At 33.3% G+C, this 23,503-nt stretch overlaps 1 protein-coding gene and 1 long non-coding RNA gene across 6 annotated transcripts in view; one reads left to right on the plus strand and one right to left on the minus strand.

Annotated features, from left to right (window-relative positions):
- The window catches only part of SUCO (SUN domain containing ossification factor), a 91,580-nt gene that overhangs the window by 38,182 nt on the left and 29,895 nt on the right, over nt 1–23,503 (plus strand). For 2 of the 5 annotated variants that reach the window (XR_009613408.3, XM_078440897.2), the window contains exons 7-17: nt 391–514; nt 1,203–1,339; nt 2,380–2,447; nt 9,594–9,701; nt 11,798–11,903; nt 14,218–14,238; nt 14,425–14,480; nt 14,965–15,056; nt 15,728–15,793; nt 22,102–22,170; nt 22,960–23,050. Coding sequence is in view for 4 of the 5 variants with exons in the window: in XM_078440897.2 (XP_078297023.1) it covers nt 391–514; nt 1,203–1,339; nt 2,380–2,447; nt 9,594–9,701; nt 11,798–11,903; nt 14,218–14,238; nt 14,425–14,480; nt 14,965–15,056; nt 15,728–15,793; nt 22,102–22,170; nt 22,960–23,050 (938 nt within the window). In the remaining variant the exon portion in view is untranslated. The remainder of the gene's footprint in view (nt 1–390; nt 515–1,202; nt 1,340–2,379; nt 2,448–9,593; nt 9,702–11,797; nt 11,904–14,217; nt 14,239–14,424; nt 14,481–14,964; nt 15,057–15,727; nt 15,794–22,101; nt 22,171–22,959; nt 23,051–23,503) is intronic. The other 3 variants (XM_060643537.3, XM_060643538.3, XM_078440898.2) reach the window with 3 other exon arrangements.
- Nucleotides 2,612–23,503, minus strand: part of LOC132686043 (uncharacterized) — a 43,684-nt gene continuing 22,792 nt past the window's right edge. The window contains exon 3 of the long non-coding RNA XR_009613411.3: nt 2,612–2,840. This is a non-coding gene — a long non-coding RNA (uncharacterized LOC132686043). The remainder of the gene's footprint in view (nt 2,841–23,503) is intronic.

Raw genomic sequence — 23,503 nt, forward strand, 5'->3', positions numbered from 1 at the left:
AATATGCTATATCTAAAATTAGTTAGCTTTCTTTAATGCATATATTATTTTAACTTAGATTTTAAGGTGGATGCATTACAACTATAGTACTTACTAATTTGTATGGTTTATGTAGAAGTAATTGTTTGCTTAGGGTATATTATAAAGTTTTTTACAGCCTAGCTTATATTGCAAACGTGAAGAATATATTTTGTGATGCTTTGGTAAAAGATTTCAATTTTTTCAAGAGAAACTCAACTTTTAAGTAAACCAAACCTTTTCTTTTTACATTTTTGATTTTTTTGAAATACTGTCTATCAAATATAAAATTGGACTTTAATTTCACAAAAACATTTGTATATTCTTTTATGACTTACTGTTTTTTGTGTATTCTTTTGCATTTTTTTTCAGAGTTCTGATTATACAAAACCAGGGGAAATTGACCATACATCTGTAACAAGTCCCAAAGACCCAGAAGATATACCAACATTTGATGAATGGAAGAAGAAAGTTATGGAAGTAGAAAAAGAAAAAAGTATGGAAGCGTTGTGATTCCCTTTTTTTTTTTTTTTTTTTTTTTTTGAAGGGGGAGGACTGATTTAAATGTGCATTTCTGTCTACAGTTGGTAAAATAAAGCTTTTGAAAGCCTTTTAAAGGTGAAACTTACCAAGATACTGTTGGTTTCACATATATAATTTACCTGTGTATAATTATATAATTTTAATCTTAATTAAAACCCATTCTTGTAAATTACTAAATGAGGATAAAATAAGATAAAGTAGGCAGAGCAGTGGTGTTTATTTCAATTTATAAGGAAATTTGAGGCATGGAAACTTTTGAGTTATAAAGCTTTAAACTGTAAATGGAGTTGGACTAAGATATTACACTTTCTTTTGGCTATTTCAGAGTTAAAAATTCTTAATGTTAGAGATAGAAGGACAACATTCATCCTTAATAAAATATGTATGCACAATATTTTGATTCTCATGGATAAGTTTCATTTTGAGAGTAGACATAAATCAAGTAATGTGGATTTTTGTAATTTGTTTTTTAGAAATATTTTAAAGTATTAAAGCAGTTTGAATTGCTTAGTGGGTTTTGAAAATATTCTCTTAAGCATTAAAACCTGGTCTTCACTAGACAGCAACTTACTGCTTTTGTGATCATTGTTTCCTGGGAGTATTTTTAATCATAATCATCATATATATATGTTTATAATAAGGTTTGTCTGCAGGTCAGTCAATGCATCCATCTTCTAATGGAGGTCTACATGCGACAAAAAAAGTCCAGAAAAATCGAAATAATTATGCCTCAGTAGAATGTGGTGCCAAAATTTTGGCAGCTAATCCAGAAGCCAAGGTACTTAACTATAAATTTCTTATATATGTATATATAAGAAACTACTAACTTGATTAAATAAAGGCAACTGTTTGCTCAGAAATATCTATCTATATCTATATTATTTTGCTGAGAACTATATTTTAACATGAGCTATTTTTCTGATTCACTAATAAATGCAGGATTATGCTTTTAGAGACATTTTCTTGTATGAATTCTTCTGTTGGTTAATACATTGTACTTTTTTTTTCTTTCAAAGACTTTATTTTCTTAGAGCAGTTATAGATTCACAGCAAAATGGAAAGAACGGTAGAGATTTCTCATATACCCCTTACACCCACACATGTTTAGTCTCCTCCATTATCAACATACTTCCCACCAGAGTGAAACATTTGCTACAGTTGATTAACTTACACTGACACATTATTATCAGCTGAAGTCCATAGTTTACCTTAGAGTTCATCTTACCATATGGTTTTTGGGTTTGGGCAAATGTGTAATGACATGTACCCACCATTATAGTATCATGTAGGGTACTTTTACTGCCCTAAAAATCCTCTGTGCTCCACCTATCATTCCTCCTCCCCTTGACTCCTGGCAACCACCAGTCTGTTTAGTATCTTCATAGTTTTGTCTTTTCCAGAATGTCACATAGTTGGAATCATACCATATGTAACCTTTTCAGATTGACTTCACATTTTTAGCACTGAATAATATTCTGTTGTCTGGATGTGCCACAGTTTCTGTTCATCTACTGAAGGGCATTCATCTTATTTTTAACTTTTAAACCTGTTTGAGATTTTAAAAAGGAAATAGCTAATAGAAAATCATTTTTCCTTTATGGTAACAGACATTTAATTTTAAACATTTTGTCATAAGGCTAACTTAACACTTACAGACATAACTGGTAAACTTCAGCCATTTTTATGCCTTCTTCTCAAATGAATGTTTTAGAGTCTTAGTATTTGAAGATCTAAAAATGAAGAAATCCTAGAAGTCTTTAGAGTTGAAATAAATATTTTTCCATAAGTAATTTATTCCCTTCCCCCCTTTTAAAACAGAGCACATCTGCTATTCTTATAGAAAATATGGATCTTTATATGTTGAATCCTTGCAGCACTAAAATTTGGTAAGTAATATAAAATTTAATAAATTATGTACTTTAATCTATGTATGTACATATATTATGGTAAGCTTTTATTTAGGATTAATTTGTTCATGTAGTCACTTAAAAAGCATTTATGATTGACAGGTGCTGGTAGTATAATTACATTAGGTCCTGGGATACAGAATTGAAGATAAAATGCCTTTCCTTTTAAGGTCACACCCACACACAAAAATAAGTCTAGTTAAACAATTATGAAATAGTGTAAGAAGTATTGCTGAAAGATTATTGTAGGAACAGAGATGATATATACCTGTGAGAGAGGATGAGAGGGTTTCCTAGAAGAGGTAATTCCTGAGCTGAATCTTGAAGGATTCATAAGAAGTCACAAATGAGGAAGGCAAAGGCATTCAGGAACTGTAAGAATAAGGAGACATGCTAAAAGGAGCATATTTCTTTTTTCTTCTTCTTCTTCTTCTTTTTTTTTTTTTTTTTTTTGAGAGAGAGAGAGCACAAGTGTGTGTGAGGGGCAGAGGGAGAGAGAGAGAATCTTAAGCAGGCTTCACGCTGACTGTAGAGCCCAACACGGGTCTTGATCCCATGACCCTGGCCAGGATCATGACCTGAGATAACATCAACAGTCGGACGCTCAACCGAGACACCCAGGAGCCCCTTAGCTTAAAATTTTTTGAAGTTTATTAAAGACCACAGAGGTCAGTGTTTGTTTTAAGTAAGGAAGTAACGTGAGATCAGTGGTGTCTTAAGAAGGCTTGTCCTCAAAGGATGGCCTACAGCAGAATGCAGTTGGGAGCATGGAAACCAGTTAGGAACCTGCTTTAATTAAGGCATTGGCAGTTTAGATACAGAAGAGAGGGGGATATGAAAAATATAGCAGATAAAATTGGCAGCTCCTGGTTAGTAACTGGATGTGGAGAGAGTTATCTCGGAAATCTCCCAGGATTTTGACTACTACTTAGTTCTATAATTCTGCTGTTAACTAAGAACATAGGCAAAGGAACAGATTTATGGGGGGAAATAAGGTGTGCTCTACCAATAGTTTCATTAGATTTTTTTATTTAATTGCTCAAAAGCAGCTGTTCAAAAAAGAATTGAGTAAATCACCATCATACTGATTTACTAAAAATATATTCTTTTTTTTCTTATTTTAAGGAAAAACTCTTTAAACTTTAAAGAGAGTGCTTATTTTCTACTGTCGGCCTTTGCTCCTTTTGGTACATTTAGGTTCATTTTGAAAATGAACACCAGATTATTAAAGTGTTTTAAGGGATAATTTTAAAAGCTCATTTTTCCTTATGTCATATATTAAATTTGAGGAAATGATTGTCTGCAATTGTAATTAAAATGTTATTTGGGGGTTTTGTTTTTATTTGTAAGAGCCTCTGTAGTCAGTAACAGACAGCTTAAGTGTTTATACTCCAAAATTTTGAATTTCAAGCAAAGACATGTTGGGATGAAGTTGTATGAAGTAGTCATAGCTACCCATTTGTATTTTAATGTTTCTGCCAAACAGCATGTATTGAGGTATATGTGTTTATTGCATATTTTGTGTTTGCTCATTCACGTATGTGTCTTTTCATGTAACTTTAGAACACCTTTAACTGATTTCACCTGATTGTAAGTAGGTTACTCCTCCTAAGGTATATTAAGACCACACAGTCTCACTGTAGTTTTAGAAGTCTTAATATCTGGTAGAATAAGCTTATACCTCCATTTATAGAGGTTATACCTTACTATTCTTGTCTCTTTTTTTTTTTTATTTTAAAATTTAGAGTCATCTTCTTGAGTTCTGTGAAAAATGCTGGCATTTTTATTGGTTGTATCAAATCTATAGATGAATTAAAGGATAATTGACATTCTAGGATTTTGAGTCTTTATTCATTTGTTCATTCGATTACTGAGCATGTTAGGTTGAACATGTTAAGTGATGCTGCTGGTGCTGGAATAACATTGTTTCACAAAATAGACTGAGATCTCTGCCGTTGTGGAGTTTTTATCCAGAAAGATGTCAGTCCCTGATCACCAGTGAGATTGAGCATATTTTCATGTACCCGTTTTTCCTCTCCTCTGAAATGCTTATTTTATCCTATGTTTTCTATTGATAAGCTTTGTTTTTTTAACTGGTTAGTAGAAGTCTAATTTAGCAGTTGTTTATCTTAGAAAATGGATACAATGTAACATTTTATCTTAGCTCTGGATGGAACATATAAATTATATATGTTGCACATATTTTCTCTAGTTTGTGAATTATCCTTTCAGTTTCTTATCAGTGTCTTTTGATGAATAGAAACTATTAATTTTAATGTAGTTGTACTTACCTGTCATACAATTTTGGATTTGTTATATGTCAGATTTCTTTGGCATAAAAAAAAAAGATAACTCAAATTTTAAAATTCTGCAAAATATTTGCCTTTCACATTTAGGTTTTTAATCCCAGTTGGATTTTTTTTAATATAGTATGGAGAAGGGACTCATTCTTCCCTCACCATTTTGCTCTTTAGATAATTGTTTATTCTGTAGTTCACACTTTCCCCTCTGATTTACAATGTACCTTTATCACAAAGTTTCCTTCTAAGCATGGGTTTGTTTTTCTATTCCCTGTTCTGTTCTTTTGGCCAGTTGATCGATGCCTGTAGCAACACCACACTTCCTTTTGCTTTATGGATCTCAGTACCTGGTAGAGTAAGTTTTTGCCTCATATTCTTCAGGACTGACTTGGCTATTCTTCTGCTCTGCTTTTGCCTATAAATCTTGGACTTATCCTGTTGAGTTCCCCAAATGTCATGTCAAATTTTGTTTGGAATTTTATTGAATCTTTAGATGACTCAGATTTTGAGTTTTCTTATCCATAAATAGGACGTATTTTTCATTGTCTCTTAATGTCTTTCAGTAAGATTATTTTTAAAAATTTTCATGGTTGTATATCTTTTATTAAGTTCATTTCTGGGAAGCTATTTTTTGTTGCTATTGTAAATATATCTTAAAAATTATATTTTGTTGTGTATAGATGTCCAGTTTTTTATATGTGGATCTTACATCCAGCTACCTTTTTATATTCTGTTTTTTTAATAATAGGTGGATTATTCTTTAGGATTTCTGTATAGAAAATTGTAGCTTCTCTGCAAATTTTTCTTCTTTAAAATTTTTTTAATCCTTTTCATTGTATTTTACTTTCTTTTTGTCATCTCATGCTGGCAAGTTCCTTGAGAAAATTGTGAATAGAAAGATAGTAGGCAGTATCCTCTTACTCCTTATTTTGAAGGCATTGCATCTAACCTTGTACCATTGGATATATTATACGTTTGGAACTCAACTATAAACATCTGGGCCTATGGGAAGATGCTAATTTTCTTTCAAGCATGTGATTTGAAAACTAAGTAATACATTCACATGGTTCAAACCCAAAAAGGATAAAGGAGTTACAATGAGAAATATCCTTCCAACCTCTGTCATCCATCTTCTTATTCAATGTTAAATTTTTAGATATCTTTTCAGTTTCTTTATGCAAATATAGACAAATATGTACAAATATAGATTTTTATACATCTTTTCACAGAACATAGTATATTATGCACACTGTTTTTCACCTTGAGTTAAGTTTTAACTTAGTATCTGGTCATCTTTCAATTTTGTTCATAGAAAACGTTTTCATTCTTTTTGATAGCTGTATAAAATTTCATTATATGGTTGTACCATGACTTAACTAGTCTTCTGATGTTGGATATATGGGTTGTTTATAATCTTTTGCCATTGCAGTGTTACTGTAAATAAACTTGTGCATGTACAATTTTGTACTGGTGTGAGTAGATGGCATGTAGTTTAAATGTTTAAACTACATTTAAAACAAATAGTTATATGACTAGGTTTTCTATTCTTAAATTAGTTTTGGTAAATTATACTTTTCTAGGAATTGGTTTAATACATTTTTAAAGTTTTTATAATAAAGTTATTTGTAGTATACTGCTTTAAATTTTTTTTTTAAATCCTAATATTTTAATTTATGCCTCCTATTTAATCCCCACAGTCTACTTTTACTTCTATCTTACCTTTTTGTTTTTTCCTATTTTATGGATTTCTGTTTGAAACTTTATTATTTTATATTTTCTTTAAGTTTAATCTATTGAACTAAATTCTTTTGAGATATGCACATTTAAGTTTATAAACTTCCTTCTTAATTATATCAACTAAATCTTGATACATGGTGTTTTATCACACTGCTTTTGTGTTTAGATGTCTGATCTTTTTTTAATTTTTCTTTTTTAGATCTCAGATCTTTTAAAATTCCTGACCTATAAATAATTACAAGAAGCATGTTGAAATTAGATTTGTCAACTTTTATATGTAGTTCTGTTAATTTGTGCAGAATATTCTCTGCTTCTAAGAAAACATAAAAGATGAGGCAGAAAAATGAAAAAGCATTTTAAAATCAACTGAGGAATACTTACAACCTATTTACATTTTATGTATCATGTGGCTATTTATTAGGTGCATACACATGTTAGAATTGTTAAATCTTCTTGGTGAATTTACTTTTTTTTTTTTTTTAACATTTATTTATTTTTGAAGGAGAGAAAGAGCGTGAGTGGGGGAGGAGACGAGAGAGAGGGAGACACAGAATCTGTAGCAGGCTCCAGTCCCTGAGCCGTCAGCACGGAGCCTGATGAGGGGCTCGAACTCACAAACTCACTAACTCACAAACATGTGAGATCATGACCTGAGCTGAAGTCGGATGCTTACCTGGCTGAGCCACTTAGGCACCCCTTTTAAAACTTTTTTTTTTATTGTTTATTTATTTTTGAAGAAGAGAAAAGACAGAGCGTGAGTGGGGGAGGAGCAGAGAGAGAGAGGGGAGACACAGAATCCAAAGCAGTGAATTTACTTTTTATACCTGGTAATATATTTGTTTGAAAGCTTATTTTTTCTGATATTAATATATAGCTCATGTCTTCTTAGAAGTGGAGAACATTGTATATAAAAGAAAGAAGTGGGGAGAATTAACTTTTTATTTTCTTCTTAATACTCTTTCAGAGTATTGTCATTGTAAATAACAAGTAAAGTCTCAGTTTGATTTTCTTTAGTTCCCTCTCCCAAGGTTGTTTTGGTGGTATGGGAAATGTTTAGGCTTTGGAAGCAGGTGGATTTGGATTTTGACTTTTAGCTTCACTGCTTGTTGGCTGCATGACTGTTAGGGCTTTTGATTCTGCTGCTTTAACAGAGACCGTGGAACTGTGGTTTAAATAAGAGATTTAATTTTCTTTGATGTAAAAGCTCAAGCTGGTAGGTAGTACAGGAGTGTAAAAGAACAATGGAAGGACCCACACACCTTCTGTCATGTTCCTTTTCCTCCCCTGCAGGTGTTGACCCTGCCTGGGTTGCTGAAATGATTTATTCCTCCCACATTCTCATTACAGCCTGTAAGGCAGTAGAAAGCAATCGGAGAAGTAGCAGCTCCCGTTTAAAGGCTTGACCTGAAAATTGCCCTTGACACTTCTGCTCACAGCCCATCCTCCACAACTAAGCAGTATGGCCAAGACTGAGAAATACAGTGGCCATAAGAGCTCAGCTACATCTTGGAGGAGAGGTTTCTTATTAAAAGATAGAAGAGAAGAATGTGAAGTAACCAATTAGTGTTTATTGAATTGTTTTATAAAATGGAGATGATATTCTTTGCAGTGTGGTTGTAAGAATTAAAGGATGGTTGTAAATCCTCTAACATAGTATCTGACCCAGAGTAAGCATTTAGCAAGTTAGTTTGCTTCTCTTCATGAGCTTTTTTCTAAAACCTGATTGCTTTTGCCATCTCTTAGAACTTGGCTCTGTTGCTCTGTCATAAATTAAACACAATATGTTAATTTTAATGTTTTTGATTTATTTCACTGTCAATATATATAATAACATTTGGTATAGTTACTACATTATAGTAATATAGTAATTATAGTATAGTAATTAGTATTGATTAGAGTGTAGATGTCATGAGTATTTCTCTTCCCCAAATGCCATACTGTATGCAGTTTTATTTTACACACATGACACCATACTTTTAATTTTTCCTAAGAAGCAGTATTTTATGGGATTCTTCCATGTTTATAAGTACAGGTCACTAGCATCATTTTTAAAGAATAGTTTTATTGAGACGTAATTGACATAAAAATATATATACACATGTAAAATAAACTGCAACATGTCAAAATATGCAATATGATAATTTTTGACATTTATACATCTGTGAAATTATCACCACAATAAAGATAATGCACATATCCACCTTCCTAAAAAGGTTTCTCATGCTCCTTTGTAACTTTTCCTTCCTAAACCCTGCCCCCACAATAATTAAAGATCAGTTTTCTATCACTATAGTTTACATTTCCTAGATTTTTATATAAATGGTATGTATAGTTTCTAGTATCATTTTTTTTTTAACGTTTATTTATTTTTGAGACAGAGAGAGAGAGAGCATGAACAGGGGAGGGTCAGAGAAAGAGGGAGACACAGAATCCGAAACAGGCTCCAGGCTCTGAGCTATCAGCACAGAGCCTGACGCGGGGCTCGAACCCACAGACCACGAGATCATGACCTGAGCCGAAGTCGGATGCTCAACTGACTGAGCCACCCAGGCGCCCCTCTAGTATCATTTTTAATGCCTGTTGGTATCTGATTGTTTGGGTGGACCATACTTGAATCCTCTATGCTAAACATCTAGGTTGACTTTTTCCCCTTGTTCTTATAAACTGTGCCTTTATGTTACACTGTATATACGTACAGGGGTGAATGTTTGGATCTATGTGTCCTTAGGATAGGTTTCTAAAAGTGTATTGCTAGATCAAAGGCTGTGTTACCCTTTGAAGCCACGTATATGCCAAACTGCCATCTAGACTAGTCAGTTGACACTATTACTAACTGTCCTTTGTGAAGTCATTCCTTCTCCAAGAATGTGCTTTGTCATTGAAATATTGTTATCAATATCTTGTGTTATTTATAGTCAATATAAATATCTTGTGTTATTTATAGTTACCCCACCCCCCCAACTAATGATATGCTAGAGAAATAATGAGTAACTTAGTGAAAGTCTATTTTATGCAAACTCTTTATGTTTCATATGAACTGTTATTTTGGTTGGTTTATCTCAATAATTGTCTTGTGTTCTTTTTAAAGGTTTGTTATTGAACTTTGTGAACCAATTCAAGTAAAACAGCTTGATATTGCAAATTATGAATTGTTTTCTTCTACTCCGAAAGACTTTCTGGTTTCTATCAGTGACAGGTAAATTCTAAAGCTGCCTTCTACAGAGTTTATGTTAGATCTCCAGAATAAAAATTTTTAAATGAGTCACTTTTTAAAAAACTTTAATTTTCTTTCTTTTATTTTAATGTATCAGTTTGTAAGAACAATAATACTACTACCGTAGTATTAGGCACTTGTGAATCAGGTTACTTTCATTAACTCATATAGTTTTTATAATCATCCTATGATCTTATTTATAATCATCCTATGATCTTATTCCTTTATAAGATGAGGTTAAGTAGTTTGCCTAGGTCAGGTGACTTATTCCAACCTAGATGTGTATGACTTCAAGGTCCTTTTTTTTTTTTTTTTTTAATTTATTTATTTTGAGTGAGAGAGAAAGAGAGAGAGAGTGAGCATGAGAGGCGGAGGGGCAGAGAGAGAGAGTGAGTGAGTGAGTCCCTAGCAGGCTCCACTGTCACAGTGCAGAGCCAAACAAGGGGCTCGAACCCAGGAACCTTGAAATTATGACCTGAGCTGAAATCAAGAGTCAGATGCTTAACCAACTGAGCCACCATGTGCCCCCAGAGCCCTTATTTTTAATTTTAACCTGTTGCTGCCAAACATTTCTTTAAAAAGTTATTAAAAACATTCATGAGTGCTTCATTTTTTATCATGAAATGTATTTTTGTTAAAGTATATTTTAAAAACTTTGTGTTGTGTGTGTGATTATAAAAGAATAAACATGTATTATAAGGAATTTGGTAAAGAACCACAATCCAATCAACCAGAGATAACTTATTAGCATTTTAATTTATTCTTTCCAGTCTTTTCTATATATTTATATATTTACTAATTGTATTAAAAAATGAGTTTTTACTGCTTACATCCTGATAAATATCCTTGTCTTTTAAAGACACCATTTAAAGTTCTTGATTGAGGGGCGCCTGGGTGGCGCAGTCGGTTAAGCGTCCGACTTCAGCCAGGTCACGATCTCGCGGTCCGTGAGTTCGAGCCCCGCGTCGGGCTCTGGGCTGATGGCTCGGAGCCTGGAGCCTGTTTCCGAGTCTGTGTCTCCCTCTCTCTCTGCCCCTCCCCCGTTCATGCTCTGTCTCTCTCTGTCCCAAAAATAAATAAAAAAACATTGAAAAAAAAAAATTTTAAAGTTCTTGATTGATTGATTGATTGATTAAGGTATAATTAACATACAATGTTGTATTAGTTTCAGGTGTGCAACATATTGATTCAATAATTCTATACATTAAATATACCATTTTTAATGAATAGTTTAAATTTTCCCCCCACTAGGGGTATTTATTAATTCCATAAATACTTTGAGTGTCCCCAATGTGACATGTAGAATGCTATTCATTTAAACATTCTTCTGTAGTTGATCATTAGTGGTTTTATTTTCCATGCTGTTTCTTCTCCCATCTCACACTCAGCACTGCATATATACAGTTATTGAAGTTAATTCTCAAGACCTTTTGAATTCCAACCATTTTTCATATAATAACCTTGCTCTGATCCCTTCTTTTTCTCTAAGCTGTAATTTTAAGAGCATTCATTACTTGGAGGGATTTTTAAAATGCTGTAATAATAAAAAATAATACCTGTAGGCTTTTATGTTAGATTTCCTTTTAAAGAGGGGGAACAGCTATGTAAGATCTGTGAAATTCCAATCTAATGGTAAAGGATTTTTTCTGATTCCCTTTCCACCAGTACTTTTACTTAGACTTTATATCATCACATATGTTTCAGTACATGAAGAGTAGAACCTCCTTCTTCCAAAATAATCTCTTGGTTACTCTTTATTTTAAAACCTCCATTGTACTTGGATAGAAGCCCAACAAACAGTTTTGGTTCTACCTTGTCTTCTCCTTTTCTTGCTTTCTGTTTGATAATGGTGTGATTTTCAAGATACTCTTCCCTTGTAAAGAGGAATCTGTCAGAGTTTAGTTGGAAAAGGAAATGTATTTATTCAACCCAATATTTCACTCATATTTAAACTATGTTAAGTGAGATGTTCACCCAGAGAGGGGACAAAAAGCCAAACAGGATGTATTTTGAAGATGTGATGGAACTCTCAATATGTGGTTTATGATTTTTTTTTTTTAAATGTTTCTATTTCCTAGATATCCCACAAATAAGTGGATTAAGCTGGGTACTTTCCATGGAAGAGATGAGAGGAATGTCCAGAGTTTCCCTTTGGATGAACAGATGTATGCAAAATATGTGAAGGTAAAGTTTATACATACAGGACTATGTTTTTTAATGAAAACATACCTATTATTTATACTTCTTTGTTCCTCACCCCACCTTTTTAGAAATCATAAAACTTAAGAGGAAATTTAATGCAATATTCTTTTTGATAAAATTCTTACATGGATGTTATTTTATGAGACAAATATTAATACATTCCCTTTTGTATACCTGGAAACTTAGGCCAATTTTTTGATATTTGCAGCTTTGATGAAATTTAAAATTGTATCAATACTTTTTTTGAGTCTTTATGTAAAATGTCATCTTCATAGTATCATATCTTTATTTTTGAGAGTGTGTGTGTGTGAGAGAGAGGGAGATACAGAATCCAAAGTAGGCTCCAGGCTCTGAGCTGTCCACACAGAGCCTGATGTGGGGCTTGAACTCACGAACTGTGAGATCATGACCTGAGCCGAAGTTGGATGCTTAACCAGGCACCCTATAGTATCATATCTTTATTTCAAAGCCCAGATTATTGTTAGTCACTGAAGTCTTTAAGCAGGTCTGATTTTCTTTTTTAGAATCTGATTCTTAGACTATTTTAATTTTAATATTATAACTTTTGCCTTTTCTATTGTATATTCAAGTGAACTATTTTGTGTCCAAATGTCAATTTTAAATAAACTTTTAAAAACACTTATATTCAGTATTCCTGCTGCTTCTTCCACAATGTAGAGGTGGAAATCTCTACCAAATAGAATTCTCACTCTTGAATTGGATTTTAGGCAAACCTATGGGAATTTCTTATACCTCTCTTCCTCTCTTTTTTTTCCTTAAAATAATAGCACACCTTAAAGTACCATTGTGTTTGTAATATGACCTTTTGGAATGACAGCAGCTCTAATTTCTGTCTTTTCTTCTTTAAATGTGTATCTTTTTTAAGCATGTATTAAATTGGCTTCTATGAATGGGTAAACTTGTAGTATTCCTAGTCTCAATCTAAAAATGCTAAATTCTATTTTTAAAATATAGTTAATAAATAGTTAAACAGTGTTCAGAAAAATGAAGGTATATTTTCAGTTTCTTTTAAAGTGAATTCTGAAATAATTGTTTAATGGCCTTTTCCTATAGCAGTTTTTATACTAGGAAAAGGAAAAATTGTAAGAATTATTTGGCAGGTGATACAATTGCATTTAATTTTATAATTAAGACAATGCACATGTTATGAAATAGTTCCAAGAATCATTCTTCATACCAACTACTTTATTAATAATGGCAGAACATTTTATTGGTGGCAAAAAAATGCCAGCCCCTACTTTGTGTTTTTTATGGTGGGACACTATGGAGCATTTTGATGATTAGCTGTCTAAAATGCTCTTTTTGGTAGTATTCTAAAAGCAAAAAACATTTAATTCTAAGTCCAATGTTAACAAATGTTCTGTAAGTTTACCTGGGTTTTCCTTATCCCCAAATAAACCCAGATGTACAAACTGCTTTTTAATAGTTTGTATTTTAACAGTGGGTTATACATATCTTTTAGTTCTGTAAGTTATACTTGCAATAACATAGCATGTGAAAAATTCATGCTTTCCCTAAAAAAATTTGTATACGGTATTATATAAGAATAAATATTATTTTGTATTTACTAATATTTTTATCATTATGTATGTATATGTGTATATCCACATATGTATCAGTATATAAATAATATATAGATACATATATGATACGTATCTATAATTTTGAATTAATATAAGACACAGGCTGTTTCTAGATCCTCTTTATTACTTTTATGTATTTTTTAAAATTTATTTATTTTTGAGAGAGAGATAGAGGGAAGGAGAGAAGGAGGGAGGGAGGGGGAGAGAGAGAGAGAGAGAGAGAGAGAGAGAGAGAGAGAGAGAGAATCCCAAACAGGCTCCATGCTATCAGCGCAGAGTGCCATGTGGGGCTGGATCCCACAAACTATGAAATCATGACCTGAGCCTTATTCAAGAGTTGGATACTTAACCAGTTTGAGCCACCCAGACTCCTCTCTTTATTACTTTTAGAATGCTTTTATTTCTGACAGATAAATAAAACAACAGCAATGAATTTTAGCTTAAGCAACATAACCTTAAAGTTAATTTAGTTCATTACAGTTCAATTATACTTTCTAGTCGTGATGGTAAGAATTTAAATCATTGATTTGATTTCTGCAGAGAAATAAGAGTACTACAATATTATCCATCACAGTACGTTGCTTTCTATACTTTAATTATACAGTATAATTTACAAATATTAAATGTTGCTTATGGCATGTTATCCAGACTTTGGAACTGATTTCTTTTTCTTTTCCTTTCTCTTGCTTCAGATGTTCATCAAGTACATAAAGGTTAGCAACCTTCTCTTTTGCAATATTGAATAACAAGGCATGGCATATTACTGCATGGCAAAAAAGCAAAATTTTACCATTATTGATTTTTGGGGAAATGAGGACTTTATTTTTAGAAATGTTATAATGAAAGAAACTGAATACATTGCTAGATAATCTCACATGCACTGTGCTTTTATTCTTTAGGTGGAGTTGGTATCACATTTTGGATCAGAGCACTTTTGTCCATTAAGCCTTATAAGGTATTAAAGAACAACATACATTTACTAAGTGATTAAAAAAAGAAAGTGATACACAAAAATCCCAGTATATTTAGAGTGAAGAAATAATTTCCTATCTTATGAAGTTAATACTATAGAAATATAAGCTGTTAAACCTTTCTTGTTCCTAAATCCATTTTAGAAAAATGTAAAAATTTGCTCTGAGAAAAAATAACTATTATATGCGTCTGGCTTAGCTTGCTTGCTATTTTGCTATGATGATAATATATGGAAAATCTTAGACTGATATCAAAACTGGTCATTACATTTTTAAATGTCTTAAAAGCATTTTAATGGACACAGTGGATGGATGACTACAGTGTAAGAAACAGCCATTATTTTGAAGTCTAAAAGCTAATGACCCTCAAAAAATGACCAAAGTTAATGTATTTTGTCATTTGTAATGAAGAGATGAGTCTTAACTCTGTTTTGTTTTGAAAGTCTTTAATGAAATTGTTGTTAATAGGGTATTTGGCACCAGCATGGTGGAAGAATATGAAGAGATTGCCGATTCCCAGTATCAGTCAGAACGTCAAGAACTGTTTGATGAAGACTATGGTAAGTGGCTTTAAGACATGTGACTATTATATATGGTTTTTTTGTTTGTTTGTTTTTTAAAATCTAATAACCTGAAGGGGTAGGACAAGGTTTTATGACACCCTCCATTTCTACATTATCAAGTCCTTGTGTTTTGGTTTTTTCTTTTTTTTATGTTTCTTTTAGAGAGAGAGAGTGCAAGCAAGGGAAAGGCAGAGAGAGAGGGAGACACAGAATCCAAAGCGGGCTCCAGGCTCTGAGCTGTGAGCCGACGCAAGGCTCAAACTCATGAACTGCAAGGTCATGACCTGAGCTGAAGTCGATGCTTAACCAACTGAGCCACCCAGGAGCCCCAAGTCCTTGTTTTAAGATGTCTTAAACCATAGTCTGAAAAACTGAATTTTTCCCTTCCCTAATTTTCCTATAAGCAAAATGAAAACATTTACTAAGGGTTGGTAAAGTACATGGAAAGCTTGAATAAAAAGTCTTATAAATGTGATTAAAATTTTGGTAAGCAGTGGAATTATTTTCCTTAGTTTACATCTGTTTGATAAACAGCTTCTGAATCTCATAAACTTTTTGTGAATATATTTTAGATTATAGTGAATATTTATAATAAAATATGCTTTAAATGTCAGCTGACTTTGATAGGGATAGTTTTAGTTAATTACCTTCATTTTCTCTTTGAACAGATTATCCACTGGATTATAATACTGGGGAGGATAAATCCACAAAAAATCTTTTTGGTTCTGCTACAAGTGAGTATTTGGGGATTTTCCTAGACACTACTAAAGTATTTCCCAACTTTTTTTTCCCCTGAAATATGTGGATATTTTGTTGTGGTATAGTTTAGGAAGCTCCTAGTCCCAATATTGAACTTGAGTTGAAATCAAAGATACTGCCTTTGAAATATATTTCCATAGAAATAAAATAAGCGTGGACGAAAAGAAAGAGAAGAGAAAAAAAATGCAAGCACAAGTTGTTTCTTCTACCCTAAGTGCTTATGTTGATAAGCGGATTCCTTGGAAGAATGGGCTGTGAATTTATGGGGGGAAAGAATTATTAAAGAGATCCTAGACCATATGCGTAGAAGCATCTGGATAGTCATGCTAGATGGGAAGGGAATTCGAATGGTAGTTGCAGAGGTAGTATGTATGAGTGAAATCCTAGCAAACAAGGGTTTATCTATCTATGGATATAGTTTCTGATGTAATTACAAAATATAAAAGCTGTTCTTATTCATAATAATAAAGATTCTCAAGCAGTAACAATAATAGTAATAATAATATACTCTTTGTAAACTGAAGAAATAATGACTAATACTAGTGCTTCAGTTTTTGTCATGCCTGCCTAGTGGTAGGCTGGCTAAGGAGACTCTTGGAAAGACCATTACCAACTGACACTTTATTTTTACTGTTATAATGCAGGTAGGTATACTTTAATGCTTGTTATTTTTGGTTATTCCTAAAGAATATAAAATACTGGAAGGAGTTTTCTTTTTATTTGGAGATTAATATGGTAAAAGTAAATCTTAGCAGAATAGATGACTAGTTTCTTGTGCATTTCCCTTGTTGCTCTTAGTAAGTAGAGTTCCTTGCATCCCAATCTTTTTTTTTTTTTTTAAATTTTTTTTTTTAATGTTTATTTATTTTTGAGACAGAGAGAGACAGAGCATGAACGGGGGAGGGTCAGAGAGACAGGGAGACACAGAATCTGAAACAGGCTCCAGGCTCTGAGCTGTCAGCACAGAGCCCGACGCGGGGCTCGAACTCACGGAGTGCAAGATCATGACCTGAGCCGAAGTCAGCTGCTTAACCGACTGAGCCACCCAGGCGCCCCCTTTGCATCCCAATCTTATGGTGTATGTTGTCTTTATACCTTTTGGGATACTCAACCAGTAATTTATATACTTAAGTAGATATTTTGTATAGCTCCAGTATAGGAAGCTAGGAGTCACGTCAGTTTTTTTGTTTTGTTTTTATCTTTTTTCTTCTCCCTTCTTCCCCTTATGCTCTCCATAGAAAACTGTAGTCTTCAGTAGACTTTTTAAGGCATAGGAAGAAGAATGTTAAAAATACTTGCATAAGAGGAATCCTTTTATGTAGTATTTAACTTTGTTACATATTAACTCAATATACTTTTTTCACTCTACTGCTAGTCAATTGACTTTCTAGATATTAGAAACTACTTTTAAGTAGAAAACTTAGCTATCTAGTTGATGATGGAATTAAAAATAGGTGCTTCATTCACTGCTGTGGGACATAGTTTTTTAGGAGTGAAAAACATGATGCTGTTTTATCTATGTGGATATTCATATTCATGTCCTTAAATTCATGTGAAAAATTCTGATATGTAGTAATCATCATAGCTCAGTGATGCTATATTAGCTATGAGGCAGCGTTATTATTTTATAGAGTCAGAAAATAGCCCCAGACTGAAAGATCTCTCACTTCTGATGGTTATTGGAAAGGAAAGGGGCACCTTAGGGTACCTTACCATAGTGTTAGATAAAGGAAATCTTGTTGATATTCTTGGTTTCTTTTTCTGTATTCTTAGGGGATTAACTGCTAGACACCATTAAAGCCCAGTTATATCTCAATGGAGGACATTTCCCTATTTGTAATCACTTCTCTGACCAAGGTATTATTTGAATTAATTAGATACAGAATCTTCTTTATTTATATCCTACTTTGGGATCTTCTTCCTTGAAGATGTGTTTCTTGGTAACATATTTAGTTTTCTTTTTATGGATCTCTGGAAAGGTAGTCTATTTACCTTCCCGTGTTCTAGTGTTGAAAGAATTTGTTTAGTGAGACAAGATGGGTGGGAGGATGTCAGCTAAGCCTAAACACAGAAAATGGAGTTTAAAAAGATGTCCATCTCTTGATGTTTCAAAAAAAAAGGAGGCAGTAGTATCTGACTGATAAGACTTTGGTGTCATAAAGCTTACAGACATGACCTAACACTGCTGTCGTCTATACCTGTTCTTCCTAGTTTTCTGTGAAGAGTCTGGGACTATTTCTGAGCCTGACTTTGCTACTACCTCCAAGGTGGTATAACATTTAAGGAGTAAATAACAGAATGGAATCAGGCCAAAGAGCTAGTCTCTGGCACTAGAATATCTGAATTTAACTGTTCTCTTCACACGTTGTGAATTAGCTTGAAGTTGGCCTGACTTACTTTTTATATTTACATAGCGTCTCCAAAACAGAATTCTGTGGCTTTAATCTTAATAGAAACTCCTTTTTCCTTTTGGTATTGAACAGTTAGTTAGTAGTTACAGGAAATACATGTCACCAGAGTACATTGCTTCTATTAGGACTTGGTTATCAAAGAACATACATACCATATATTTGGACATTCTTGATATAATTTTCTTAATTGCCAAAAAGGGAGAAACTACTATGTTACAGCAACATTCTTGATTTTGTGTATATGCCGGCTAGGCAGCTCTTCTGCCTGATTCTTTTATTTACATTTTTGAACCAGAGCATTTAAATATTTTACATCAACAAAAATTCTTCACATTACTCTGCTTTTTTTGTATTTTGTCACATGGATTTTCCAGACCACTCTCTACTTTAATATTCTTGCAAGTCTGCCTTTACTCCTAAATACGGTCTGCATTTTGTTAGAATCACTTAAAGGCCAGGTTTCTGTGTGTATGTTTAAGATAGTATACAGTTTTTGGTTTCTTTTACATCAAAGTATTTTTATGAATGTATATATTTTAAGGACCTAGCAAGAGAAGAGAGAACGAAGGTAGACATGCAGCAGAGGTATCTGAATTCACATGGGAGGAAATAGTTATTTTGTTGGTTTGTCTTGTTATGTGGTATCATAGGTAGTTTGTTTCCTGCATCCAAAAGAGCCAGAGTGTGCTGGAGACTAAGGATAACATGTTGATGATCCCTGGGAGAATTTCATTCCTGAGGGAATGAGATTGGATGAATAGTGCCCAGCTCAAAGATAAAGGAGTTGGCTAATCTGGGAGAAATTAAGGACAGGTATCTAGTTTGGTACTGTATTCCAAATTATTACTTTAGCCTATTCTGAAGGATTTTTAGTGGTCAGATTATCATTGTGACAAGTTGTCACGTGTTTGGATACAAATTGGGAGTGGTCAGAATTGAATATTCACAAAGCTGCTTTCTCTCAAAAGACAAAGTAAGACTACATTTGGCAGTGTTCTGTGAATGTAGCAAAATTATTTCTTATGGATTGGATGGGCTGAGAATGTAGAAATTTGCCAAATTTTGCTTTTGTTAATGAATTCTGTAACAATAAATGCCCCCAAATTTCAGTGCCCCCAAAATTTTGTATCTGAGTTAAGATTGATTTTAGAGTATAGATTTGACTCCAAAATTTGGAATGTGTGAAGCAGTCAGTTTTAACTGAACTTTGGCTGGCAGACCAAGTAGAAGATCAGATACTATTGCAATATTGGTTGATGTTAAAAGTGGGTTTATGAGGAAATAACAAGAGTTTCCATTGCTCCTTTATCTTGGTTTGTGAGGAAATGTGGTGTTTCCATTCCTGGGTGTTTTTTTTTTTTTAAGTTTTTATTTAAATTCCAGTTACTATACAGTGTAATTAGTTTCAGGTGTACAATATAGTGATTCAGTACTCCCATACAACACCTGGTGCTCATTACAACAAGTGTACCTAATCCCTGTCACCTATTTTACCCATCCCCCCCATGCACCTCCCCTCTGGTTACCATCAGTTTGTTCTCTATAGTTGAGAGTCTCTTTCTTGGTTTGCTTCCCTCTCTCTTTTTTCCTCCCTTTGCTCATTTGTTTCTTAAATTCCACATATGAGTGAAATCATATGGTATTTGTCTTTGTCTGACTTTTTTTCGCTTAGCATAATACTTTGTAGCTCCATCCATGTTGTTGCAAATGGCAAGATGTCATTCTTTTTTATGGGTCAGTAGTGTTCCATTGTGTGTGTGTGTGTGTGTGTGTGTGTGTGTACTTCATCTTTATCCATTCATCAGTCGATCGACACTTGGGCTGTTTCCATAATTTGGCTATTATAGATAATGCTGTTACAAACATTGGGGTGCATGTATCTCCTTGATGTAGTATTTTTGTATTTTGAGAGTAAATACCCAATAGTGTGATTACTGGATCATAGGGTATTTCTATTTTTAGCTTTTTGAGGAACCTCCATATTGTTTTCCTGAGTAGCCGCACCAATTTGTTTTCTCACCAGTTTGCAAGAGGGTTCCCCTTTCTCCACATCCTCACCAATACGTATTGTTTCTTGTGTTGATTTTAGCCATTCTGACAGGTGTGAGGGGATATCTCATTGCAGTTTTGATTTGTATTTCCCTGAGGATCAGTGATGTTGCACATCTTCATGTGGTCTGTTGGCCATCTGTAGGTCTTCTTTGGAAAAAGGCCTATTTCAAATCCTCTGCCAGCGTTTTAATTGGATTTTTAATTTTTGCTGTTGAGCGATAGTTCTTTACGTATTTTGGATATTAACCCCTAATCAGATATATGATTTGCAAATCTTTTCTACTGTTGGAATATTGGTTGATGTTAAAAGTGGGTTTATGGGAAATAACAGAATTTCCATTGCTACTTTACCTTCGTTTGTGAGGAAATATGGTTTTTTCATTCCTGTTTTTTCCCATGCGTTAGCCTAAGAATCAACCCTGCTTCTTTGTTTACCAATTTGTCAGGTCGGAGGGCAAGGGCAACCTATAATCCTAGACTTTTATGAAGCAAGTACAAAGCTTTTGTGTGTTATACTAATGATTGGAAACAAAGTACCACTCCTTTATTGTCTTTCATATATAGAACCATAATTATGTAAAGTTCAAAATTTATGACTGTCTACTAGTCATCACTTTTCAAACTGTCTGAAATTTCCTACTACTTTCTCCTGCCTTAAAACGTGTATCTACATAGGATCAGCTCCAGATGACAGTGCTTGGCTTCTTCTCAACTTTCTAGATCGTGTGCCAGCTTTCTTCCCTTACAGCCTTTCCTGCTTACATCTGTGGTTTTCGCTGAAAGTGTGATGAAAACCCTTTGCATCTCTTAGGAAAGGAAACCAAGGCAGAAATAACTGATGAGTCTTAATATGTAGCCCTTGCAGATCTTAATATTTTAATAGGAGAAATACCTGATACTGGTGAATTAACTTCTAGTGGAATATCCAAGATTAGATTGGTAATGGAAGTTAATGTTCCTTAAAATTACATCATAGAAGGAAGCCACCTGTTCTCAGCACCAGCTTTTTATGGAGTTAGGTATTTTGTGGTACACCTGTACCTTTGGCTGCTTATTCAGGTACTAAGGTTTGTACCACTTTACTCATCATCCAAATATCCTCTTTAGAAAGAGAGGCAGAATTGGCAGGTATGCAGATTGCTTTATGTATAATGCTGAAGGTGTTGTGACTTTGACTTCACCTGCCAATTCCCATACCCACCCAATTCACAAAAGAATTGGTACCATTTATTATCTATTATTAAAAGTTATCAAAGACACTTGTTTCAATGCAGTCATGTTGGGATTTAACCATATTATCAATAGATATGTTCATAGTTGAAAATAAAATTTTTCTGCTGTCCTTCAGATAATAATCTTCCCATTTTGTTTATTTATACCTGTAAAAATCACCTGTTGAGGGAAACTGCTTCTTCACGCTTTTTTTTTGTTTTTGTTCTAAACTGTAAAGCCTTTAAAAAAGTAAGTTTTTCTGTACAATATTAATTTTGGTTGTCACATTTTTTTCCCTGTCCAAATCCAGGCTGTATGTTGAATTTTACTTGAATTTTGTAATATGCTGAAGATAGTGTTTTGGCAGAAGTTTCGGGGAAGCTTTACCAAAAAAGTATAATTAAGTTTCTGAACATAAAAATTCAGATTTATACTTTCTGGCTGAAATTTGTGTCCTATATTGGACTTATATAGTAAGCTGGACAAAAAGGTAATTAGTCCAGAAAATGCAAAAAGACCATTAAAAATGGTTTTTTGACTATCTGATATTAAGCTTTATAAGAATATTTAGGTGTATTGGTATTTTTTCTGATTGAATTTTGTTTTAGATGCCATTCTAAATATGGTGAATATTGCTGCTAATATTCTGGGAGCAAAAACTGAAGACCTGACAGAAGGTACCTCATCATTTTATGGGTCTTTTAAATCTCTGATACTCAAGGGGTCATTCTCGTTACGAAAATTAATTAATAAGCCAAGCAGTGTGATTTTTCATTTAGAAATAAAGAGATGATGCAAAGGAACTTACCAGTCTTCTGTTATTCATTGTTTATATGAGTTTCACAAATTCTTACAATAAGGATCCTCCTGTCTATATGAAATTCATGAATTTGTTTTTTGACTCTTCCCTGCTGTAGAAGTAATAATTTTACCACTTATTTCTTTCCTGAGGTTTTGATGGCCCAGTGGTACTTCATGCATGCTTTTCTTTTATTTATCAAACAACTACCCAATTTAGAAGGTGATTTTTTTTCCCCTACAGAATGCCAAGTAAGAATGTCAGTAACAAGGAGAAACCATCTTGCTTTTTTTTTGCTCTTAGAAAGTACTTAGTTCCAAGTGCAAACTTAAAATGACCCATACGTTTCTTTTCATTCTCTTTTGTAACTCCTTTAGGTGTCTAGAAGTCATGTTAATCATATAAGATTACATGAAATTAATAGTCATTTGACTTGCATTAATTATCTGAGAAGTTGAGAAAGAATATGCATTATTTGTAGCTCTGACTTTGTATGATCATTTCTTTCTAAAAGAACTTTGATGGAAGAAAATAAAGTCTGCAGTAGCAAACCTGTTTGACTTTTTTTTTTTTCTTCCCCGGAAACTAAAGTTCTTTACTTGTTATAGTGAAATATCTTCATGGTATAGCTTTTTTAAACTCAACGTGGGTATCTTTCTTAAAATAGGAAATAAAAGTATATCTGAGAATGCCACTGCCACAGCTGCACCTAAAATGCCTGACTTAGCTCCTGTTTCAACTCCTGTTCCATCACCTGAGTAAGTTCTATTGTGATATTAGAGTTCTGTTAAAATGGAGAGCTAAGTATACATAGAAAGATACTTTGGATTTGTGTGTGAAATGATAATCTATAGAAAGCTCTGAATCAGAGGGCAGGCATTCCACAACCACTTAAAATATCTGTGAGTTGCCTTTTGGGTACTAGGAATGCACTTTACCCCAGACCACATGTTTGTTGTTTTGAAATTATGTATTACTTTTATTATTCACAACACTAAATCTTTTCCTTATTACAAATAATTGGCCTAATTCCACAGGTATAGGTTTGAGGACAAATTTTAAAAGCTTGCTTTTATTAAGTTCAAATTTAAAAACATTGATTAAGTATATGTGTTGTGCCTAGAAAGCTATAAAGGGTACCCTGAAATACCTAGAGCGTGATTCTTAAATTACGTGTTTGTCACACAGCAAACTCTTAAGAGTATTTAGTT

The sequence above is a fragment of the Panthera onca genome, chromosome F1 (genome assembly GCF_046562875.1).
Source record: "Panthera onca isolate mPanOnc1 chromosome F1, mPanOnc1 haplotype 2, whole genome shotgun sequence".
NCBI lineage: Eukaryota > Metazoa > Chordata > Mammalia > Carnivora > Felidae > Panthera > Panthera onca.